The 20,585-nt window shown below is 45.3% G+C and overlaps 1 protein-coding gene across 1 annotated transcript; it reads right to left on the reverse strand.

The window, feature by feature from the left end:
• Positions 1-15,369: 15,369 nt before the first annotated feature.
• LOC105691431 (CCAAT/enhancer-binding protein) lies at positions 15,370-20,585 on the reverse strand. The gene has a single exon (XM_012409892.3). It carries the CDS (start codon positions 19,272-19,274, stop codon positions 18,162-18,164), a length of 1,113 nt encoding a protein of 370 aa, XP_012265315.2. The 5' UTR covers positions 19,275-20,585; the 3' UTR covers positions 15,370-18,161.

The following is a 20,585-nucleotide window of genomic DNA, read 5'->3' on the forward strand; positions in this document are numbered from 1 at the left end:
TTCGCCTTGAGTGTTTTACCGTTTGTTAACCGTATAATATGTATATATAAGTGTGCGAAACACGCCGGTCTCGTTTTGCACGTAAACTACGTACTCGCGAGGTTTTTTTCGCACCTTCCAGTCGCCCCTAATTTGACCTTTTTCCCGACTCGTCGTCAACGTGTTTTCGTCAACGTTTTTCCGGGCACGCGAAGCGAAAGCCAGGACTCTGTACGGGATGAGAATGGGACGCGCGAACCCCGAGCGGCGCAGCCTCCCTTTCGATTTCTACGTCCAGTGGAGCCCGACAGCAGCGTCGGACCGACGACGCCCACCGGACTCGAGAGAGTGCTCGGCGACCTTGACGCGCGTCGCCCGAAGCTACTCCGGAGTCGCGGATGCGATAATGTTTGTACCAAAGTGTCGAGCGTAACCTAGGGGGAGCGATGGAGGAGATGAAAACGATAATTATTACCAGGTGACGTTCGTATTGGTCCGTATTGGATGATCGACGCTCGTACACCTCGTTGGGTTTCGAGTTACGCGCGATGTGCGGCCGGGGTGAATTATCAGAAGAGGGAACGAAAAAAATACGTAAATCATCTTTCGGGTTGTCCTGACGCTTGTCACGTACTCCATTCTACGCTTCTTTGTTGTTTCCGTCTACCATCGGTCGTATTTCGGTCCTATACAAGCGAGATTCTTATCATTCGCTGTCGTTCTCCGCGCTCGGAGAAAACTTGCATCCAATTATCGAAGTTCCTGTTATCGGAATTCTGAGGTCAGTGAAGGAAAAAGAATAAAGTAAATAAATAATCACGATCTACAGCTTTCAAGATGTCTTATGTAATAACTCGTAACTCCTTTACGGCGTCGTAGCTTCGCGGAAGAGAATGACTCGGAAATGAAAACGACGCGACGATGAGAACCGATCGCTCGTCCTTCGTCCTGAACGAGGCAGGCGGAAGTTGAGTCTGACCTTCCGTCGCGTATGTTACACGCGCGCATGTCTTACACGCTTACTTCGACTTCCTAAATAGCTCCGCTCGCGCGGTACGGAAGGCTCCCGAGAAATTACAAAAAAGTTTTTCAACTATTCCACAAAACGGTTCGCTGAAGGGTTGAACGATTCGGAAATAGATTCGCTCGGTCATGTAGTTGAAATTTACACGGACTTTCCGTCGAACGATTTTCGAAGATTCTCGGACGGCGGAGATTCGATTTCCCCCCCAGATTTTCGGGTGTATCCCGCAAAGGTTTCCCGGTGCCGCTCGGAGTTGCCCCGGCATCTTCGGAGTCTCGGGCGTCGAGCGGACGGCGAGCGAGAAGCAGGGCCGGTCCGGCTTTCTCGAGAGGAGAGCACCTTGGCACACTTACCGTCGACAGCAACGGGCAACCCCACGCCGTCTCCGTCTCCGTCTCCGTCTCCGTCTCCATCTCCGTTCGTCCGGACCGCGCCGCACCGCGCCGCAGAGGTACGAGAGGTCGGTTATATAACGAGAACTACGCAGTCGGTCCCGCAGCGGCTCCGCGATTCACTTATTGGGCGAGTTCTGCCCCGAGGAATCCCGTCCAAGGTTGCGCCTTTGCATTTACGTATCCCACACCTCGGATCGCCTATCGCTGCCTACTTCGTGCCCACTCGGTGCCTATCCCGCAGCCTCCGCTTGCGCGCCTCTTCCTTCTTTCACTCCGCGCGTATCGTCCTCCTCCTGCGGACCTCCGACTCCATCGTATCGCGGCAGATAAAACGCCGAGCGAACCGCACGTTGCACGCGCTCCCAGGCAAACTACCTTTATGCGTGTTTTCGAAGAGAGGTGACGAAAAAAAAAAAAAAAAACCCTCACAAGTTAAAAAAATGTTGGTTCGTCAGCCCTTTCGTGGTCATTCGAGTTGTGGATGTTCGCCACGTTTCACGTTCGATGGTAGATTCTGATTTCTAGGATTCGTATGGTGAAGAAAATGTGCTTTTTGTACCGAGGTACGAGGTAATGTTTCGAAGGTGTTTTAGGCACTGAAAATTACCCAATTCTGGACTAAAATACGTAGACCGCAGACATTGTATGCCTCGCTGCTTTCGCTGCGTCGAATGGCCGCTGCGGCGACGATATAAAAATTGAGCGGAAAATTCTATCGTTGTTGCGAAACGCTGTAGTAGGTATACAGTTTGGACAACGATTCGCCGCGAACGGCGGTACAATGTTGAGAATGGAGTCGTTGACAAAAGTAAAAGTTATCGCTCGAACCCGCAATAATATCGACAATATCCGATCCCTTGCGGTTAACGCGCTACCTATTCTACACACTCCCTGTACTCACCTTTTCGTTTACACGAGAACGTTTCGTAGGTATAAAATAGGTAGCTACCTAAAACTCGACGCCTGAACTTTGAACCAAAACTCACCCGAACCTGCGCGACCACTCCGCAAAGGGCCAAAGTTTACATAGCGAGTTCTCCTAGTCGTCGTCACCTGCAGGGGCAACGAAAGCACGGAGAGCGTCGTACGACCGGTATGAGGAATCGAGCGACGAAAAACTAAACTTTCTACACGTAACTTTGAATAAGAAAAAAATTTTCATAATCGCATATCGCGGCCTTGGCGATAGAACGTTCTTCGTTTCGGTGCGCGTGTATACAGAACGCGTAGATTTTGTGAAATTATCAGTTTTTTCCGTCCGTCAAGTTCGACGATACACGCAACTTTCGAGCGCGTCGTTTTGCTCGTTCGGACCCAAAACTCTGCAGAATCTAGTCAGCTACGCGGAGATTACGCCTGGATATAACGTGATTCGAAAATGAGCTGCAGCTGGAAACGCGTCACGCTCAGTTGCGACGAGTAGACGCACAAACTCGGACAAATGAACTCGTATACATATATAGATATAATTCGACTCGAGTTTTGTCGAGTCCGGGGAGGCAGTACGACGAGTGACCCGAGGAAGGCCTCGCCGAGAGTTTCTCCGCGAGTTTCACCGTTCCGCATTTTGGCGATTCGTTATCATTATGCAACGATTAAGTAATAGATAAATATTAGGTAACTCGCTCTCCGCGACCCGTAGAAATTTAAATTCAAACCTCAATCCGTCTACCCACCGGCTCGATTCAAAAACCGGCAGCTAATTGGACTTGGATTAATTACCGGCTCGGCTGTTTCTGCAATTGTTGCGAACGGTGATAGAAAAAAAAAAAAAAAAAAAACTACGGCAAAAACGTTAATTATTCGCGACAAAAAGGAGGAGACATGACCGATTTCCCGTGACGACGATCAAATTTGTTTTTTATATATATGTATATATTCAAAACGGCTTCTCCGAGGCAACCGGGACCTTATCGACGCGACGTCTGTAATTGTCTATTATCTCCAATTACGTAATTAGCAACAATTATCGCGAGTCGTTATTTCTGTCCGCGTATAAAACCAGGATGATTCGAATCGCAATGAGAATATCTGACGGTTGTTGCAGAGATTTATCATATTCGCCGGGTTTGTAATTTATATCTGAAAATTGATAATCTATAGATCGGGTGAACGAAGAATTTGATAATTCAAATTTTTATCTGATAGAATTATTGGGCACATTACCAAATTAAATAATAATTGTAATACAGCAATACGTGCGGAAACGGAGTAGCTCGTTATTAAATTCAGCTTCGAGAATCGGCGCGTTCCAATTTTTCAACAGCTTTTTATGCTCAACAGTCCTCGGAAATTCGAGAATTTCTCAGTTTCTTCACGTTGACATTGATCCGTCAGGGAAAGTCGCGTTTTTGCATACAATATGTCCGCGTCGAGTAGGGATATTCGGAAAATTAGAAAAAACAGAGCTCTCCGTGTAAGACGACAATAGCTTATAAGGTTATAAGAATAGATATCGTATGATACATGTGTAACATTTTGCACAACATCCCGCCGGAAGCCGGAGACTACGCAAGTTCGTGTTAAGTTGCAACAAAGATTCAGAACTCTGATAGTAATAAATAGATAAAAATAGCGCGGAGAAAAAGGAGGTGATAAAGAAAATTTTCCAGCTCATGTCGCCTTCGAGTCAGCGATTGAAAATTCACCGAGCCGAGTTATAGATGAAAAATTGTTCTTCGAATTTTACTTTTCGACGTAGACGCGCGTACACGGGGCTTATTAATCCCGAAAGAATTATCACCGCAAAGTCAACGCCCTCGGTTTTCTGCAGAGGTTTCCCTGCGTCGACTCGCGATTTGTCGAGTCACCAGAGTCGCGTGTGCATTTTTTTTTCTCTCTCTCCTTCTTTCCTTTTTTTATTCCTGCACGCAGCTTTGCCGTCGACCGCTTATAACGCTTTACGGAGCGAAAACCGTCCGGAGACAGTTGGACGACGAGGACGACTTCCAGGTTTCGATTTGTGAAAAATCGGAAACGTTGGAGGAAAACCGATCGTACGAATTGCTTTTATTCTTCGATGCAAACACGCGGTTTTAACGGTGAAAAAATGACCAGTGCCTTCCGATCACGTAGGTGGTATGATGTGACGTTGTAAAATTACGTTCGACATTTACCTCGGTTACCTTTGTCGTAACGTGGTCGCGTAGCCGACGACAATTCGCCTTCGTCATCGTCGCGCGGAGTCGACGTGTCCAGGACGCGCGTATAGGACGTATTGTTCTTGTTCGAGAATCGCTGACTCTACGATAACGCCGTTTAAATGCTAGGAGAGGTGTATGTATACGCCGCGATCGAACAGACAGGCGATCGACGTGGACTGGGCGGCGCCTCTTTCGTTTCCATCGGCGGATCGCGTACCCCGTGACGTCGCTAAACGAAATGTTCGATATTTTTGAGAGAGAAAAAAAAATTTACAGCGTTTCGAATCTGGATCGCGCGCGCGTGTGAACTTAATTTCTAATGACGTTACGAATGCCGATGTCTGCCGCTCGGGCGACCCAAAGCTGGTGCGACAAAAAACTACCATTGCTCCGATCATCTGGTGTCATTCCAGCATTCTGCAGCCGATGGCCCATATTCCGTGCTCTTCCTCTTCCACTTTTTCTCCATTTTTTACCCCTCTTCTTTCTTCTTCTTCTTTTTTTTTTTTTTTTGAATTTCAACTTTTTCCTCTCCGCTCTTCGCACACGTGGCCCGCGAAGCTCGGCTGTGGAGAACTTTGGAGATCCGAACGCTTTTAGGACGATTCGGAGAATTTTCTGCGGAGATGATAAAACGAAAAAAGAATCAAAGCGATTTTGGAATCAGCTCACCGCAAAATTACTCATTTGGGCAACAACGGAATAATTATACGGTAGAACGAAATGAGCGAGGCAAATATGGCGGACGCTTTTATTACCCCACCGTCGAATCGTTTCAAAATCCCATTCCGCAAACAAAGTTCGTTCCGTTTCTGATTCTTGTGAAGTTTAATTGAAAAAAATCGTCGAGATTGTTTCCAACTCCTGAAAATCTAGGACTCGGAAATTTCGCTGAACGTATACGTATATATATATATATATACGTGCCACATATCACGATCCGTACCCGCATTCATTTTTCACGCGATGAATATTCTTTTGTTCGAAAGCTATTGAAAGTTTTGATTGTCAAGCAGGTGTGAAAGCATCAGGTATCTATGCAAATTGTATTATATCGTCTACAATATCAGCGATGTGTATTAGACGCGTTGTTACGAGGATCCGATAATGGGATACATTATTATTCCTTCAATTTAGAACACCTAAGAGCGAACGTTCGAGACTCGAAGCGAAGTGTGAACCTAATTCCATAACGATGAATCGTATAATATGTTACGAGAGATGGATGAAAATAAAATCACGTACAGAGCGATCGAGAACGGATCGTATATACGAGGCGTACAGAGTTAGAAAAGTCGTACAGGAAATACGCGATTGCAGGAGACGACGAGACCTTGTTTTTTTTTTTTTACGTTCACTCAACGTACGTCCCAAGTCCGCGAGATATTCTCTCATCTTCCGTACCACCTCTCTCCGCACGATCTGTGAATGTTACATGAATGTGCGGATTGATCCGAGTATTCGATAAACGAGAGTGACGAAGGTTTACGACGACCAGATTCCTCGACCGACAAGGCCGAGCCTCCCGGAAGAACTGGGCAAGAAAAAAATCTAATGAGATTCCGTTACACTTACCCATAAATGCATCAATCGCATCTATAGGTATACCTATACACCGCAACGCGATCAACTCACCTCCGAAGAAAAGAGAATTTCGGACATGACGATTCTTTTTTTTTCTCCATTTTTTTTCTTCATTTGAAACAATCAACGAACCAATAGAACGGACAGTGGTCATTATTATTAGCCACCTCGAGTGCACGTAATTTATGGCAGTCCATTACGGTAATTGTCGTCGCGGGGTGTCGTTCGCCTCGCTTTCTTGTGCTGCAGCGGCAAGCAGCGTAGGACTGACGGCAGCTTGTCGTACCTGCGACCTGATTCTTCGCGCCGTGCCCGGAGTAAAAGGTAAGACCGCGAGGAGACCGAGAAACGCACAACCAGAGAGAACACGGAGAAGAGAGGAGGTCCAGGTTTACGAGAAAGAAACATACCCGAGCGTACAGGGTGTCCTAAAAATAAACCGGTCAATTTTTTTTCGAAACTTTTCGTCCGTCGACGAACGCGCGGACTCGTCGAATCGACGAATGCCGGTGATAACGAGAAATAAATGGGATTTGCATTTCAGAATTCATTTGGCAGTCCGCGTTCGCTAACCGATCCTGGGACAGATTTTACAAAAGTTGTTTCTCAACCGCGCGTTTCTTGGCAACTGAACCCTCAATTTTCGTAAACAAAATGAAAACACGATTCTTCTGGGTTTCCCGTCTTCCTTTTGGCCCACCCCGTACGTGGCGTGGTAAGAGGCTCGCGGTATCGTATGTACCTATAACATTGTGAGTATATAAGTAAGCGAGTAAGTAAGAGTGGTTCATGTGGGCATGCATTATATTAATGCGCGAGAGGACGTCGAGATCGTCGAGCGTCGTCGCGCGGGGTCGCCCGCAGCTCGCGACGAGGACGGAACCTATCGCGTGGCCGTTGAAAAGCTGCTGGAAAAAATGGGAAAACACAATCGAACCCGGGCACAGAAATTATGCACACACGTCCGGCGAGAGCCGTACCCTTTGCCCTGCAGGACTCGAGTAACGAGTCGGAAGGATCGCGGCGTAATTGGCGATTGTGTGGGCGTACGCGTGTCACGCTATCACCGATGACAGAGGCAGCGGCGATCGTCCAGTCGGAGTCGAGCGCAGAAGCCAAAGCCAGTTACAGTTGCAGTAGCGAACCGCAATACAGCACGTTCGTACGTGTAGCTGACGCAGGCTCGTTTTTACCTGGTTACTGTTATCATTGTTACGATTTGCGAGCAACCGTTTAGCGTGAGAAAAAAATGTCGACTAGAAAATTTTTGACATTTCCGCGATCGCTCGTTGTCGTATAAGATAATCGATGTGGGATTATCGTCATTTTTTACGAACACGGAAATTATGTTTTTACATTTAACCGGAGAAAATTCTTTTTCCACGCACTTGCCAGCGGTCTGCACCGCAGTTTGTGTTTCTAGTATATAGAGTCCCGCATGCGTCAGCGAAGGATAAATAATTACAAGGCGATCTAATGTTTGTTTGCCTATTATTATTTTCAAAATAATGTCAAGTCATAATATTAATCCTATAAAAATTTCACAATCCGAGATCGTGAAATCAGCAGATTGTGGGAAATAATGATTTTTCACTTCTTATTCAGATTGAATTGTCAGCCGAAACGGAGAATCCCACCCCGTGGCAACTGTTGACGATTACTACCGTAAAGTGAAAAAAAAAAAAAAAAAATGAATTTCAGAATTTGGTGGTACAACTTGACACAGAGTTGCGTGGGAAAAGAAAATATCTATTTATGTGACACGCAGTTGCACAATGAAGATGAAAATCGGACGAATATTTCCTTGAAAATATTTTTACACCAGTTTCCGGAAGTCTCCGAGATACGGCTGTGATGAGGTAACGTTGGACCACAGCCACGAAACATTTCGGTGACCCAGAGCCGATCGAAATCCAGCCCCCCCTTGAATAATTTTCATAGTGTCAGCGAAGTGAGAGAGAGAGAAAGAGTGAAAACAAATAAGTTCTTTCACCTTTCACTCGTTTCAAAATGTCGCCGAGCAAACTCTGCTAGTATAGCGCTTAGTTTTCGCACGTATTTTTCACCTGCACACACATCGCCATGATATTTTTACGCGTTGAATCCCTGCGTTGATAACATGTGGATGGTGGATATGCATATGACCGTTTTATACCGCAGATGCAGGTGCGGCGACATAATATAATACGAATTCGAATGAACAATATTGATAATTCATATCTTACTCACCCAACTCGTAGTACATACTTGTAAATACGGAGGAAGAGGTTTAGCGCGCGGTGATTCAAGAATTTCAAAACGAATAACAAAATAACAAAGTTGCGGTGTTATTCCGCTATATTTCTCACATCTAACGGGCATCAACCTTTTCCTCTTCGCCTCACCTGAGATAACAATTGAACACGTATGGAGCATGCAACGTCAGAGGGGCCACTCACTTATTGGTTATTCTAAAAGTCAAAATTTCCCGAGGCTACAATCAATGGGAAAAAATGGCGAATTTCGACGTTTCCGCTATTTTCAATATTTCTGCCCCTGTGTACCGGATAATTTGATCAATTTTGATAGATAGATCAATTTGGCTTCCAGATTCTGATCCCTGAGGTCGAAATATATAGGAATAGCATAGGAAACCCAATAAAAAAAAATATCGATTTTTGACCCCAAAATCGAAAAAACTCCAAGGGGTACCCCTTTGGATTTTTTCGATTTTTTGGCCAAAAATGAAGTATTTTAAAAATCGATCGAATGACACTTTTCTAACGTATTTTGACCCTAGGAACACGAATCCGTTGATCAAATTGAGCTACGAATTTTTCCTATCGAGATATCTCAATTTTTCTGCTTCAAAAAGTGAAAAATTAGCGATAACTTTTTAAATTTTGTAGATAGATCAATTTGGCTTGTGAATTCGGATTCCTGGGGTCGAAATACATCAGAAAAGCATATAAAATGGAATATTTTTTTTTGGTCCAAAATCAACAAAATTCCAAGGGGTACCCCTTTGGATTTTTTCGATTTTTGGGCCAAAAATGAAGTATTTTCAAAATCGATTGTAGGACACTTTTCTTACGTATTTTGACCTCAGGAACACGAATCCGTTGGTCAAATTGAGCTACGATTTTTTCCTTCCGAGATATCCCCATTTCTCTGCTCCGAAAAGTGAGAAATTGGCGATAACTCGATTAATTTTATGAATAGATCAATTTGGCTTTCAGATTCGTGTTCCTGGGGTCAAAATTCATCAGAATATAATTGTTAACCCCTTGAAAAGAATTGTGGAATTTCGGAGCGAATTTTGAGAAAAATCTAAGGCTAAGCCCCGGCAATTTTTAATTGACCAAATAAAAAATTGGACATAATTGTCGAATACTTATATCTATACTCATATACATGGAAGCATCTCAACCGAGATCATAACTCTCCTGTAACACAGTGCACCGATCGACAGCTTCGAATGTCTGTAACGCAGCAGCGGTCACAGTCGAATTCTAATCGAAATGGTAGCCAGAGATCACGACCACTGGATGCGTTGCACGTAGAAAAGATCCGCCGGCGGCAGCATATGGAGGCGCGCATAACATTGAACACAAATAAACTGGGGTCAGTCTAAAGTTAGGGTATTCCCTCGCGCATAGCTAGCGGTGGTCGATGATGCGCATAAATCGCACACCTCATTCCATACAGCGCGATTCACACGACCGCGTCGCGGCGTCGCTCTCTTCGAGCAACGAGATAAACGCGTTGTGGCTCGGAATGCCAAATGTGTTCGTGATGTATGAGATAGCGATGCAGAAGAGAGCAAAAGCAGCTGACGACGAGATCGGAGTACGCGTATTTATGCGGTCAACCTAAATAACAGTCCGCCCGTAACCCAGTTAGAGAGAGAATAAAAGCCACTCTATATACACGTACAACCGCTGATTGTCACCCAAATTAAATTGACTTCCAGCCGGACCTGGAGATACTCGACGTTTAACGTTCGCGTATATTCCATCCGCGCTACGCGCACTCCTCAACGTGGATTTCCGACGTAAACTGACCATCAATCTTCCCCAATACTTTACCTATACGTTGCGCGGATAATTTTGAATCTCATACAGAACCGTGTAACAGCTAGCGGGTCGGCCCTTGCCATACTATTTGTAGTTATAGCCCTTTTCGTACGTATAATGAAAATAAATACAACGTCGTTCACGAGTGTATGCCCTGTGCGCGCACCGTATAGGTATTATTTATGTATATACCTTAAGCGTATATAATATAGTTTTGTTTACCACATATCCCATGCAGCCTACTTTCGAACTACGTACTCGTCTATACCATACGCTGTCCTAAATTCGTCGTAGCACGCGGCGTTCCAACGAAAATGCACGCGGAAACGATAACTTTGTACCTTTTTGTTTTTTTTCGTTTTTGCCCTTTTTTTTTTTTTTTTTTTGAACGGGCGTTTCAGTTCGCTGGAATAACGCACAGAATATAGAATCAGGCCGGGATCGTTTCGACGTGGATTAGAAAGAAAAGAAAAAAAACGCAGAAATCCAACGAACGAAACTGCTTTCACGGTTTCATTCCGTACGTTTGCGGACCTATCGAGACTCGCTGATTCAACGAAGTTTGGATTCGTTCGTCTTTTTTTCCATTCGGCTACTGCAGCTATCGTCGTCTTCTTCCGGTTTGCAGGCTTGTATTCTCACATGTCTCTCGCGCGTTCCTTTGGCCATGCGATGCCGTAAGCGTCAAAATAGAACTTCTCGGTCTCACAGACTGGCCTACCAACCTTTTTACGTCTTCCCATACGAGCCGCGACGAAGACGCCGCCGCTGCCGCGGAACACCAGCCGCGGAGACGGAGGGAAAAGTCGAAGCGAACGCGCTTTGCCATTAGACCCGATTACGGTCCACGCCAATCGACTTTGGGCAGCCGATTCGAAGGGATTTTCATCCGGTTTAACGACAGGATAATCAAATTGGAGAAGGTTTGAACCGGGTGAGACGATAGATCGCCGCATCTGTAGACAAAGTTCAAATAATCGAGGTTTTACATTACTCTACACGTTAGATTACGATATATACATACGCACGATACGAGTGAGTCCACAAAAAATATGCTAGCGTCACGTGTGTGTGTGTGTGTGTGTGTGTTCGTGTTTGCCCACGCGAAACTAGATAGAACGTAGTCACGTAGGTGGCTATGACATATACACTCGTGTATGCATTATGTACGTACGTACAGATACACAATCCAGATACCATATGTGTGACTGACGTGTGTAGTTCCGCACGATTTTTCGTAGGAAATTCTCTTTTGACTTCGAGACGCCTCGTCCGAATCGGTGACCCCGTAACGCACACGGAGTAAAAAGATCCCGTGTCCCGAAAAATCATTTTCATTGATGTTGGAAACGCTACACGTTACATGCACAACAACGACGGGCTTTAATATCAAAAGTTCACGGCAAGGAACGCCGACTCTATACCTGCCTAACGACCGATGCGTCGATACACGTGCAGTATCTGCACGTCGTTTCGTCCCTCGCGTTGCCAGAATTAAAATCACTACGATATTCGAATCGTTCCGCGCTCAAGTTTCGACGAAATTTTCGCGGATGAAACTCCTTAATTACGTCACGATCACTCGTCGTCGGTTCTGCGACAGGTGAGCACGTGCGCTAGATAAATGACAGGATTATAGTAATAATAAGAAAAATAATTAAAAATCACCGTAGCAACGCCAACGATATACACCCGAGGAGATGAGGTATTCGTATCGTTCAGCGGGTTCGTTGTTCGAAAATGGTATTGATTCGCGTACGTTTAGCGGATCATCGGATCGCTGCGTGCATCGAGGGTTACGTCAGTGCAGCGGTGCGGCGGTAGCAACGCAACGGCGAGTCACGAGCAGGGAGGAAAACGTATATAACACGTATATATATGTATATATATGTATACGAAGTTGGACGCGTCCCTGGACATGTGTCCAATATAGAGATGCAGCCGCGGAATATGGGTCACATACTAGACCAGCCCTACGAACGTGTGAACGTCTACGCGCGTCACACATGCGTTTCGTGTGTATTACATATATACATATTCTAGATGCGTGCGGCGTACGTCGGTCGACGCGGGCCCTACGAGTTCGTAGTTCCAGACTCGCAGCCTGCGATAGACACCTAGCTCCCGCAATTAGTTTGGCTTTAGTTTTATTCCACTTGCAGGTTTCGTTCCGTTCGGCTCCGTCGAAATCCGCGCGGCCGCGACAGGTCCGGGATCTCGCGCGTATACACATATACACGTGTGCGCGTATACACGCCGTCATATTTTATTCACGGTATTTACGCAGTGATAAAAAAATGGAAATATCTCCACCTTGCAACGTTACAGATACACGCACAGATATGGATAGCGGAACGATCGCCACCTTTTTTTTTTTTTTTTTCTCCTTTACGCAATTTCACGCAACATCATCGGTATAGCCAGAAAATTAATTAGAAGACGCGCGTTCGATTTCGATCTTCCGACTCTATGCATACGTATGTGCATGCGAGTTACGGAGTCGGGACTCTGACTTTGAATACCGTCGTTATTTGATTTTTGTTTCTTTTTTTTTTCCTTTTTTTTTTTTTGTCATCTTTCTTCGATATCTGCTCGGGCGGAAAAATGTAAGTCTGCCCCGGAGCGATATAGACGTTTTGTACATGGAAACGCCGGAGTCGACACGGGCATCGCGCTATACGAAGCGCGAACTCCCGCCGACGCGATGTGGGTGTGACCTGCTTTCCGAGAGTTTCACTTTCCTGTGGCCGATGCGGCTATAAAGTAATACAGTAGCGGCTATACCTCCCGCGCCGAGGAGCCGCGGAAGATCCGACCCCGGAATTACGTCACTCATTGTTAATCCCGACCACGCCGCGATACCTCGAAATCCCGGAGCGTATAAAAAAGACAACCGCGCGATGCACCGGCGAACGCTCGTCTGATCACCCCCTTCGCCCGGAACACGAGGTGAAAAAAGAGGATTCTTATCCGTCGGTTTATACGCTTCCGCGCGTATCTCATCCCTAGCTTCGGAAAGTTCGATCGCGAGGATAACGAATCGAGGCAAGTTCGTCCCCCCCCCCTGTGTACAGCGCAGTGCACGGAAGTCGAATAACGATCGCGAGTTTGTTAACCGATTCGTTGAACCGTACGCTGATTTTCAACCTTTCAACTGTACAAGGCTGTTGAACGTATACGGGACGTATTACCGCTGAATGCGAGCTGCAGGAAGACGCGCGCGCGCGAGGTGTAATTATAATATAAACGAGCCATTACGCGGATAGTAAATCTATCCGTAAATCGTTCGACCGATACAGCAGAAGCGACGGCGGTACATGAGCGGCAGCAACTGGTTGCTTCGCTGTAATCGTAGTCGTGTATCACGTACACACCCGTATGTATCGTATACTTGCGTACCTAGAGTTACTCGCAGCTATCTATGCGTACATGTGGTACGCTCGCGTGTGCGTGTTCGCCGCCCGTGTACAAACCGAACGGCGCACACCGTACGACGTGTACGATGTGTATAGGTATATGTGCGAGTTGGCGCGAAAAGAGCGAACGCTGATTTCCTCTGTACGTTTTGCTGCTCGTGTATTGTACGACGTATAAGCTGTAGAGCTAAACCCGACGACCGCAAGGACGCGAGAAGAGTCGCCGAAAAGACGCGGGAAAGTCGCCGGATCAAAGAGGCGAGCGGCTAAAACTAGATCTCGCTTCGCTCGCGTCTAACGCGCTATAACGTCGCGTTGCGCCGCTGCACTGCGAGGCGGGTGGATTTAGACCGGGTGTTCGATTATAACGCCGCGCCGTTGCATCGCGATTTGGAAAATAGAAAAAAAATAATAAAGACAAGAATTCGCCACTCTCCATTACCACGGTTCTTCGGCGTTTGGCTAACAATTGAAAAACGAATAAGGGACGTGACGAAAAAGCTCATCGAGGTCGAATCGATTCCAATCGCGGGATTCTCCCCCCGATACACGTTTCAGTTTCCTTTTTTTTTTTTATTTTTTCTTCTTATCCAGTCGCCGAACGGAGTGGACTAATTGTTTGCGATCGTCGATCGCCACGATCAGCCGCTCGTTGAGCGAGTGTAAAAATAACGGTGAAGCCCCGTGTGTACGCATCGCAGATGATCGAACGTCGAGTGTGTCTACTTGGTTTTGTTGAGGCTTCGCCGAGGGGAATTTTTCTAATTGAAAATCAACCCGCGCGACGTACGAGTCGACCGTAAATTAATTTTATTGTTAAAAAAAAAAAAAAAAAAAAACACCCCGCGCGAATCTATAGATGTGTATCTCGCGTACGTGTCCACGTGGTGTTTTTTGACAGAAAAAAAGCATCGTTTCGTCTAGTCTCCATTTTTCTGATAACGAAAGTCACCACGCACCGCGCGTCAAGATTTCTCGTACGCGTATACACCTATAATATATTCTTCAAAAATTTTATCGCTCTTGTATACGCCGTATACCTAATCACACGCGTAACAGACTTTCGGTGAACAAACGGTCGCCGACGTGCATAGCCGAATAATTTTCCGAGAACGAAAGTTGGGGAAAAGTCACCCCTCGGGCGTTCGACATTTTTCAACCTCGGTATGGAAAGCGACGAATCGAACGGACGCCTCGAAATGCATGCACCACTTTACATCGGCATCCGGTATACAACGCAGGAATCGTATATCTAACGGTATTCAATCGGCGGACAAAATCCCCCACGTTTTTCCTTCCCCGCGTATTTATTGAAAACTATAACGCGTTGATCCGGCACGAATCACCCCGTTCGAAACGAACCACCCGAACGAATAAAAATTATTACACCTGGCACTGGAGTATTTTCGATGATTCTTCAAACACGGCGCGATGACTCATCGCGTCGTAGCGAACGATATGGAAAAAAAAAAAAAAAAAAAAAGAAAACTCATTCCCGTATCAAACGATAATCTCAAATGTAGCAAATATTAATGATACACATCGCGTTACTCGAGTCAAGGATAACTGCAGTGGCTCGAATAGTATTAGTACGGTGAAAATGAAAACGGAAAGAGAGTCTTCCAACATTTTTCGAATACCTACCTCAACTCCGAGCTTACGGCGTGAATCACATAATCGAATGTGAAACCTAACGGAATTTTATAAGAAGAATGTATAAAAGGAATTACGACTGTAATTCGTTATAGAGGAAAGGAACGAAAAGAACGAAAGTTTTAAATTTTTATATCAAAATATATTTGTGCATATAGACAAGTATTATAAACGTATAACCGTTTACAATTACGGTTATAATCTCACCGTACGTTATACATTATATTATACATGTACACGGCATTATTTCTTACATATGATTACTCATTCGCGCAACAATTTTCAATCACTCTCCATTAATAATATATTTATGATAATTTTTTTTTCTTTTGTTTTATTATGTTTTTTTTTTTGTTTTTAGTATTTTCGCTTTCCGTCTTCAATTACGTAACGATAATTATTTATTACATTTTTCTCTTTTTTTTTTTCTGTTTTTTTTTTTGTCTAATTTACAATTAACTTTATTCTCTTCAATCTTTAACGTGAAACAACTCAATCGCTCTGTCTTATACACTTATCAATCAACAATCAAACAAATGAACAAATGAAGCCCGCTTCACACGTTACGGTAACTCAACTGGACGACACCTGCTACAGGTATGCAACGTGAAATTGAACGTATAATTATGGTCATGTAGTGATTAATCATTCGATCAACCAGACATCACAAAAATATCGTTCGGTTATATTCCTATACCGAGGTGCGTCCAAATAAAATATATTTAATCGTAATATCCCTAACGGTAAAATATTCAATTATTATACTATAATTACAACAATTATAATATTATTAAAACTATAAGGTAATTCTCTGATCGAAGTTATATATATAAATATATATATGTATTCGTACGCATATGTATATGTTTGCATATATTATATCTAATACGTAGATTTTGTATTGAAATTCTTTATTATAATTATTTGTAACGATTAGGTATATGATAATACAACAGGTTATTGGATGCGGATGATGAGAATTATATATAGTACAGTATCGAATCGGGGCTCAAGATAAAAACGTAATCGTGAATACACGTTCAAATCTCGATTGAAATTCTACATCGACGTATACGGGCGCGCGTGTTTATTATCATTATCATTAGTATTATTACATCTATTACATTAGGTAATTAAAAATTGTACACGATAATGCGGGTAATGTATTACCAAATAATTATGATATATGTACGTATACGTATAGTTAAAAACGATGTAAATCATTATCATAAATATACAATGACTATATGTAATTATATATGATTTTCAACTACACAGACTATGAGCTATTTATCATTTATTTAAATTTTTTAAATTATATTTATTCAATTTTCTTTTATTTTTCTTTTATATAAATTAATAATGACGTTAATATTTGTACGCGGCGCGGTGATGTCGTTTCATCTGTATATATTGCGTATGTATTATGCATGTATATCGGTACGTGATGGCTGTACTTGGCTTTATTTATTTATTTATTTATTCATTCTTCTTTTTTTTTTCTTAATCGCGAATATATTACGCTTCATTGCAGGCGAGACATAAGTTTGTGCGAAATGTTGAAAATAATGTACCTAATTCATATGTGTAAGTTGAGAGGTGGGCCCGGCGGGGTATAGGGAGACCGATGCAAAGATGCGAGTTCATATGGGTAGACAGGATTTTTATACGATTTTAAATGAACTATTGTATTATTCATATGGGTTTTTATAATAATGGTAACAATAATATTAAAAATAATAACCGTACGTAATCACAACGCCATGAACGGAATATACAATTATAACATAATTACATATACATATATGTATTATATGCATAATCGATACGAACTTCTTAAAATAATATATCATCTTTATATGTGTACATTTATTTATATAAATATGCCTATCTATATACCTTACACGTATACCATAAGTGTGTAACAATTATCATTATCGTTATCGTTATTGTTTTGTATAATGTATATATATATATATGTATATATGTATATAAATCGTCGAACGATCTGTGCAGGTATTTAAATCTCGATTTAGAGACCATCACCCAGTCTTCTGTTGCGTTTTCTTTTTAAAAAAAAAAACGCGTATGATATAATTATACGTATATGTTAATGTATATACAGTGCGGTATATGTAAGTGTTTATACCCGGTGATAACGGGTATAGTAATGGTAACATACCTATGCGAAAGAACGATTTTGGTAATCAGGCGAAACGCCAACTGTGCTGCAGGTAGACGACGAAGATCCGACGAGACGGGATCGTTAACAAAGGGGACCGACGAAAGGGCGATTTCCTCCCCCAGCCCCGACCGTAATCACAGATTTTGTATAAAAAAGGCAACGAGAAACCACCGAGGACATCTTGAGGAGATCATAAAATGGCGGTTTCGTGGGTAAGTGTGCGTTACAGGGCTGAGAGGACGTCGCATCGACGCCTCGTGCGGCCACCTCGCGCGTCCCTCGAATCGCGGGGAACCCGTAATCCCATTACATACGCTAACATAAGGTAGGGAAAGATGTCGGACGCAGTCGGGCGAAGCGAACGACGTACGATGAGGAGGAGGCAACGCTAACGCGAGTGCGGCAAGCGCGCGTAATCGTGAGTATTGTTGATTGAACATGTATAATTTTCTTTGATTTCGTCGACCTGCATAAAACATCGTCACACGCGCGCGACAACCGATCGACATTCGATCGTCGAGCGATATCATTAGGCTCAGAACCGTCGTGACGTCTTCCCCCGACCCGCTGCAATAGCGCGACAAATCGTCGACTCCCGCAGTCTCCGTTTCGCCATACCGTCGTGCTCGATGGTGTTTCGCGATTCGCGTGGCTCGCGGAAGTGTAAGTGGAGGTCCAAAGGTGCGACAGACACCTCGGTAGGATTCGTAGAACGCCTGGGCCATCGCTACATGGGCCCGACCGCGTGTTGTTGGAAGTGGTCCAGGTGCCTCGAGATCTCCCTGTGAAGCTGTTCAGGTACAACGCCGACGCTGCTGAACAGCGACTTCAACACGGTCAACTCCTCCGTGAGGAGTTCGATCCTCTTCTTCAGCAGATCATTATCTTTCACGAGGTGCTTCACCTTCTCCTCCGTTTCCCTGGAGCGCACCTTCGCCTTCTCGCGGCTCTTCCTCACCGCTATGTTATTCCTCTCCCTGCGACGCCTGTACTCGTCGCTCGCCTTGTCGATGCTCTTCGACTGTTTCCTCGCGGCCGCGGCCGCCGCCGCCGCGGCGTTTTGCGGGTGCTGGTGCTGGTGCTGGTGCTGGTGGTGTTGCTGGTGCTGGTGCTGGTGGGACATGACGTTTTTCATCGGCCCTCTCGACTGGGGGTGGCCCCCGGGCACCGTGCTCGGCGTCAGGGTGGTGAAGGTCGGTCCGCCGTTCGCGAAGGGACCCGCGCCGTTCGCCGGACTGTAGGTGGGCCCCGCTCCCGCGGGATACTGCGGGCAGTGGCGCCTGTAATCCGCGGGATCCAGCGGCTCTTCCTTTATACTCGGAGATTCCGAACTCGAGCTGTTGCTGTCGCTGCAGCTGTTGCTCCCCTGGTGATAACTGGCGCCGCTGTGGACGGGTTGGGGCATGTAGGCGAGGGTGGTTCTCGGTGGGAATCCGGGATTCCTCGAGTGCTTCATCCCGTTGTTGCCCTGCGCCCCGTTGGCGCCGGGCGGGTTTCCGCCACCGTTGCCGGGCCCTCCGCCCAGCATGTCGAGGAGGCCGTCGTTGAAATGAGAATCGTCTATGAGATGCTGGAGGTCCAGAGATATCTCCGGGGTATTCAGATCCGTGAGTTCTCCAGCCGCCGCGCAATGCTCCGCGTACTGTTGGTGGAGACTCGCCTTGCTGGCGGAAACCTTGCTCACACCGGTGCCACCGGTTCCGGAACTTTGCTGCTGGTTGTGGTTCACCTGCAGGGCGGAATTGTTGTTCATCACCTGCGGTGACTTTTTCAACTCGGCAGGCCCCACCTGGGCCTGCGACTGGTGGGCCGCCGACTCGTACATCACGGGTGACTCCATAATCGACTAATTAAAGAGAATTTTCTCGATAACCGCACTATTACGCGCCACTGACTCGCGCATATCACTGCAACTGCATTTATCTAGTTCTTCCTCTTGGCGTATCAATCGAATCGATCCCTTCGCTAATTAAATCAATCGACACGCTTCGAGAACTGACACTTGCGTCCTTCGATTGGTTTACCACGAGTAATAAAACAATGTTCACCACGTTGCGGAAGCTGGTATGTTACGAGATGCGACGATCTTCATTTTTCCAATCGCTTTCCTACTACCGGCTTCTTCTACGATAGTCTCTTTTTATTTATCTGCGAACTGCACGGGCACTGTTTACAGTTTTGGACGATACCGCGCCTCCTCGAACACGAGTGCAACCGCTCGCCTCCGCACGTAGCACGTTACTGTCAAGAAACCAGTGCGTTCGATGGAACCAAGTAGGAGGGAGGCGTACCCGATCTCTGCTCACTCGCGTCTCACACGATTACCTTCAGCTTAGCTCTTCCACGCTTGTCATCTCTGCGCTAACTATCGATTCCAACCAACGACTCTATCCCTTATATTCCACCCCGTCAATCGGCGAATTAATTTTCGAGCGAGTTTTCCAATTTCATATATTATAATACCGATCGGAGACTGTCGTTTCTCATTCCCTCGAGTTACGGAACGACCTCTCGTTAATGATATTAAAAATCGACTATTCCATTCGATTTGCGCAGAGTTCGATCGTTGCGTCTCGGAGCGCGATGGGTAAAATTTTTTCTCGAATAGAAAAAGAAAGGAAGAAAGAGAAAAAAAAAGAAAATAGTAAACAATCGTAACGCTTGCACACAACACCGTTACTGGTCAACGTAGACAACTGTTGGACGATTACGCGAGGCAACGCATGCACAAACGATTCGAGAGTTGGCGCGCGACTGAGCGACCGACTAACATGGCGCAAGGTTTCAATGTACTGAACAACGCGCAACTTCTCGCGCAGCTCTTGGCTCAAAACTTTACTGTCCTCTCTCCTCTCGACTTCCCGCGCTCCGCCGCCTCCGCGCCTCCGCGCCTTCCCTCCGTTCGCTCACTTCACGGTAACTTCGTTTTTCCCGGTAGCTCCTCGCCAGCCGCGCAGCGAAGTGCGGGAAGGGTTTGCGGTCGCCTTTCGTGTCGCTGTTTATAATTATCGACCGTAGACGAAATTTTCACGACGTCCCGCCGACCTGTGAATACGATCGCGCGCACCGGTCACTATATGCGAATCAAAACAAAATATCGCTTATCGTCGGCGTCGAACGAATATTCGAACCACGTGCAACACCCTACCAA

The sequence above is a fragment of the Athalia rosae genome, chromosome 2 (assembly GCF_917208135.1).
Source record: "Athalia rosae chromosome 2, iyAthRosa1.1, whole genome shotgun sequence".
Lineage (NCBI taxonomy): Eukaryota > Metazoa > Arthropoda > Insecta > Hymenoptera > Athaliidae > Athalia > Athalia rosae.